The following is a 4,901-nucleotide window of genomic DNA, read 5'->3' as shown; positions in this document are numbered from 1 at the left end:
GTGGAACATGTTGTTTAATACTACTGGGGGGGTTAGGGAACATGTTGTTTAATACTACTGGGGGGAACATGTTGTTTAATACTACTGGGGGGAACATGTTGTTTAATAGTACTAGGGGGAACATGTTGTTTAATACTACTGGGGGGGAACATGTTGTTTAATACTACTGGGGGGAACATGTTGTTTAATACTACTGGGGGGAACATGTTGTTTAATACTACTGGGGGGAACATGTTGTTTAATACTACTGGGGGGAACATGTTGTTTAATACTACTGGGGGGGAACATGTTGTTTAATACTACTGGGGGGGAACATGTTGTTTAATATTACTGGGGGGAACATGTTGTTTAATACTACTGGGGGGTTAGGGAACATGTTGTTTAATACTACTGGGGGGAACATGTTGTTTAATACTACTGGGGGGAACATGTTGTTTAATACTACTGGGGGGAACATGTTGTTTAATACTACTGGGGGGAACATGTTGTTTAATACTACTGGGGGGGAACATGTTGTTTAATACTACTGGGGGGGGGAACATGTTGTTTAATACTACTGGGGGGAACATGTTGTTTAATACTACTGGGGGGTTAGGGAACATGTTGTTTAATACTACTGGGGGGACATGTTGTTTAATACTACTGGGGGGAACATGTTGTTTAATACTACTGGGGGGTTAGGGAACATGTTGTTTAATACTACTGGGGGGGAACATGTTGTTTAATACTACTGGGGGGGAACATGTTGTTTAATACTACTGGGGGGGAACATGTTGTTTAATACTACTGGGGGGGAACATGTTGTTTAATACTACTGGGGGGAACATGTTGTTTAATACTACTGGGGGGGAACATGTTGTTTAATACTACTGGGGGGGAACATGTTGTTTAATACTACTGGGGGGAACATGTTGTTTAATACTACTGGGGGGGACATGTTGTTTAATACTACTGGGGGGTTAGGGAACATGTTGTTTAATACTACTGGGGGGGAACATGTTGTTTAATACTACTGGGGGGAACATGTTGTTTAATACTACTGGGGGGAACATGTTGTTTAATACTACTGGGGGGAACATGTTGTTTAATACTACTGGGGGGAACATGTTGTTTAATACTACTGGGTGGAACATGTTGTTTAATACTACTGGGGGGGTTAGGGAACATGTTGTTTAATACTACTGGGGGGTTAGGGAACATGTTGTTTAATACTACTGGGGGGGAACATGTTGTTTAATACTACTGGGGGGGAACATGTTGTTTAATACTACTGGGGGGAACATGTTGTTTAATACTACTGGGGGGAACATGTTGTTTAATACTACTGGGGGGAACATGTTGTTTAATACTACTGGGGGGTTAGGGAACATGTTGTTTAATACTACTGGGGGGGAACATGTTGTTTAATACTACTGGGGGGTTAGGGATTAGTGTGTGTGTGTGTGTGTGTGTGTGTGTGTGTGTGTGTGTGTGTGTGTGTGTGTGTGTGTGTGTGTGTGTGTGTGTGTGTGTGTGTGAGTGTGAGTGTGAGTGTGAGTGTGAGTGTGAGTGTGAGTGTGAGTGTGTGTGTGAGTGTGAGTGTGAACTGAGCTACCTATACTACTCCTTTGAAATGTGACACTTTGTGATTGGCCAGTTAAGGTTGGGATTTGGCTTCTGATTGGTCGATAGTGAGACCAGTAGGATTCTGACACACACACACATCTGATGTGCTCGTCAGAGGAGACTGTGTTATCAGTTGTGTGTGGCGGTCAGACAGAACAGAGTGTGTGAGCGGTGGACAGGAGAGACAGGACATTGTGGGACTAGTGGACAGGAGAGACAGGACTAGTGGACAGGAGAGACAGAACTAGTGGACAGGAGAGACAGGATAGAGTGTGACTAGTAGACAGGAGAGACAGAACAGAGTGTGACTAGTGGACAGGAGAGACAGAACAGAGTGTGACTAGTAGACAGGACACTGTGTGACTAGTAGACAGGATAGTGTGTGACTAGTGGACAGGAGAGACAGGACAGTGTGGGACAAGCAGACGGAGCAGAACAGTTTGTGACGAGGGTTATTCTCCATCAACATCATCACCATGCGGTTCTGTGTGGTTCTACTTGCCGTGGTTCTGGTTCTCTGTGTGTCCTGGACCCAGACGGCGGAGGACCCCAGCCCAGAACAGACGGACGCAGCGGAACAAGAGACGGAGCTGGAGAAGAAAGAGAAAACGACTGAGATAGAGGAGGAGAAGGACGTGATGGTTCTACACATCAATAACTTCAAAAGGGCCCTGACTGAAAACAAGTTCCTGCTGGTTGAGTTCTGTGAGTAGCAACACACAGTGAAGGTTAGGCAACAGTGTATCAAATAATCCTGTTGTTTTCAACACACAGTGAAGGTTAGGCTACAGTGTATCAAATAATCCTGTTGTTTTCAACACACAGTGAAGGTTGGGCTACAGTGTATCAAATAATCCTGTTGTTTTCAACACACAGTGAAGGTTAGGCTACAGTGTATCAAATAATCCTGTTGTTTTAAACACACAGGGAAGGTTAGGCTACAGTGTATCAAATAATCCTGTTGTTTTAAACACACAGTGAAGGTTAGGCTACAGTGTATCAAATAATCCTGTTGTTTTCAACACACAGTGAAGGTTAGGCTACAGTGTATCAAATAATCCTGTTGTTTTCAACACACAGTGAAGGTTAGGCTACAGTGTATCAAATAATCCTGTTGTTTTCAACACACAGTGAAGGTTAGGCTACAGTGTATCAAATAATCCTGTTGTTTTCAACACACAGTGAAGGTTAGGCTACAGTGTATCAAATAATCCTGTTGTTTTCAACACACAGTGAAGGTTAGGCTACAGTGTATCAAATAATCCTGTTGTTTTCAACACACAGGGAAGGTTAGGCTACAGTGTATCAAATAATCCTGTTGTTTTCAACACACAGGGAAGGTTAGGCTACAGTGTATCAAATAATCCTGTTGTTTTAAACACACAGTGAAGGTTAGGCTACAGTGTATCAAATAATCCTGTTGTTTTAAACACACAGTGAAGGTTAGGCTACAGTGTATCAAATAATCCTGTTGTTTTCAACACACAGTGAAGGTTAGGCTACAGTGTATCAAATAATCCTGTTGTTTTAAACACACAGTGAAGGTTAGGCTACAGTGTATCAAATAATCCTGTTGTTTTAAACACACAGTGAAGGTTGGGCTACAGTGTATCAAATAATCCTGTTGTTTTCAACACACAGTGAAAGTTAGGCTACAGTGTATCAAATAATCCTGTTGTTTTCAACACACAGGGAAGGTTAGGCTACAGTGTATCAAATAATCCTGTTGTTTTCAACACACAGTGAAGGTTAGGCTACAGTGTATCAAATAATCCTGTTGTTTTCAACACACAGGGAAGGTTAGGCTACAGTGTATCAAATAATCCTGTTGTTTTCAACACACAGTGAAGGTTAGGCTACAGTGTATCAAATAATCCTGTTGTTTTCAACACACAGTGAAGGTTAGGCTACAGTGTATCAAATAATCCTGTTGTTTTAAACACACAGTGAAGGTTAGGCTACAGTGTATCAAATAATCCTGTTGTTTTAAACACACAGGGAAGGTTAGGCTACAGTGTTAGTCACCTAGTCATCTTGGGTTGGGGTTAGGGTTAGTCACCTAGTCATCTTGGGTTGGGGTTAGTCACCTAGTCATCTTGGGTTAGGGTTAGTCACCTAGTCATCTTGGGTTAGGGTTAGTCACCTAGTCATCTTGGGTTAGGGTTAGTCACCTAGTCATCTTGGGTTAGGGTTAGGGTTAGTCACCTAGTCATCTTGGGTTAGGGTTAGTCACCTAGTCATCTTGGGTTAGGGTTAGTCACCTAGTCATCTTGGGTTAGGGTTAGTCACCTAGTCATCTTGGGTTAGGGTTAGTCACCTAGTCATCTTGGGTTAGGGTTAGTCACCTAATCATCTTGGGTTAGGGTTAGTCACCTAGTCATCTTGGGTTAGGGTTAGTCACCTAGTCATCTTGGGTTAGGGTTAGTCACCTAATCATCTTGGGTTAGGGTTAGGGTTAGTCACCTAGTCATCTTGGGTTAGGGTTAGTCACCTAGTCATCTTGGGTTAGGGTTAGTCACCTAGTCATCTTGGGTTAGGGTTAGTCACCTAGTCATCTTGGGTTAGGGTTAGTCACCTAGTCATCTTGGGTTAGGGTTAGTCACCTAATCATCTTGGGTTAGGGTTAGTCACCTAGTCATCTTGGGTTAGGGTTAGTCACCTAGTCATCTTGGGTTAGGGTTAGTCACCTAGTCATCTTGGGTTAGGGTTAGTCACCTAGTCATCTTGGGTTAGGGTTAGTCACCTAGTCATCTTGGGTTAGGGTTAGTCACCTAGTCATCTTGGGTTAGGGTTAGTCACCTAGTCATCTTGGGTTAGGGTTAGTCACCTAGTCATCTTGGGTTAGGGTTAGGGTTAGTCACCTAATCATCTTGGGTTAGGGTTAGTCACCTAGTCATCTTGGGTTAGGGTTAGTCACCTAGTCATCTTGGGTTAGGGTTAGTCACCTAATCATCTTGGGTTAGGGTTAGGGTTAGTCACCTAGTCATCTTGGGTTAGGGTTAGTCACCTAGTCATCTTGGGTTAGGGTTAGTCACCTAGTCATCTTGGGTTAGGGTTAGGGTTAGTCACCTAGTCATCTTGGGTTAGGGTTAGGGTTAGTCACCTAGTCATCTTGGGTTAGGGTTAGTCACCTAGTCATCTTGGGTTAGGGTTAGTCACCTAGTCATCTTGGGTTAGGGTTAGTCACCTAGTCATCTTGGGTTAGGGTTAGTCACCTAGTCATCTTGGGTTAGGGTTAGTCACCTAGTCATCTTGGGTTAGGGTTAGTCACCTAGTCATCTTGGGTTAGGGTTAGG

The 4,901-nt window shown here is 43.3% G+C and overlaps 1 protein-coding gene across 2 annotated transcripts in view; it reads left to right on the top strand.

The window, feature by feature from the left end:
* Window positions 1–1,740: 1,740 nt before the first annotated feature.
* Window positions 1,741–4,901, top strand: part of pdia2 (protein disulfide isomerase family A, member 2) — a 32,882-nt gene continuing 29,721 nt past the window's right edge. For both annotated transcript variants that reach the window (XR_011673615.1, XM_071390294.1), the window contains exon 1: window positions 1,741–2,310. Coding sequence is in view for 1 of the 2 variants with exons in the window: in XM_071390294.1 (XP_071246395.1) it covers window positions 2,082–2,310 (229 nt within the window). In the remaining variant the exon portion in view is untranslated. The remainder of the gene's footprint in view (window positions 2,311–4,901) is intronic.

The sequence above is a fragment of the Salvelinus alpinus genome, chromosome 2 (assembly GCF_045679555.1).
Source record: "Salvelinus alpinus chromosome 2, SLU_Salpinus.1, whole genome shotgun sequence".
Lineage (NCBI taxonomy): Eukaryota > Metazoa > Chordata > Actinopteri > Salmoniformes > Salmonidae > Salvelinus > Salvelinus alpinus.
This window is presented reverse-complemented; position numbering and strand designations above follow the sequence as displayed.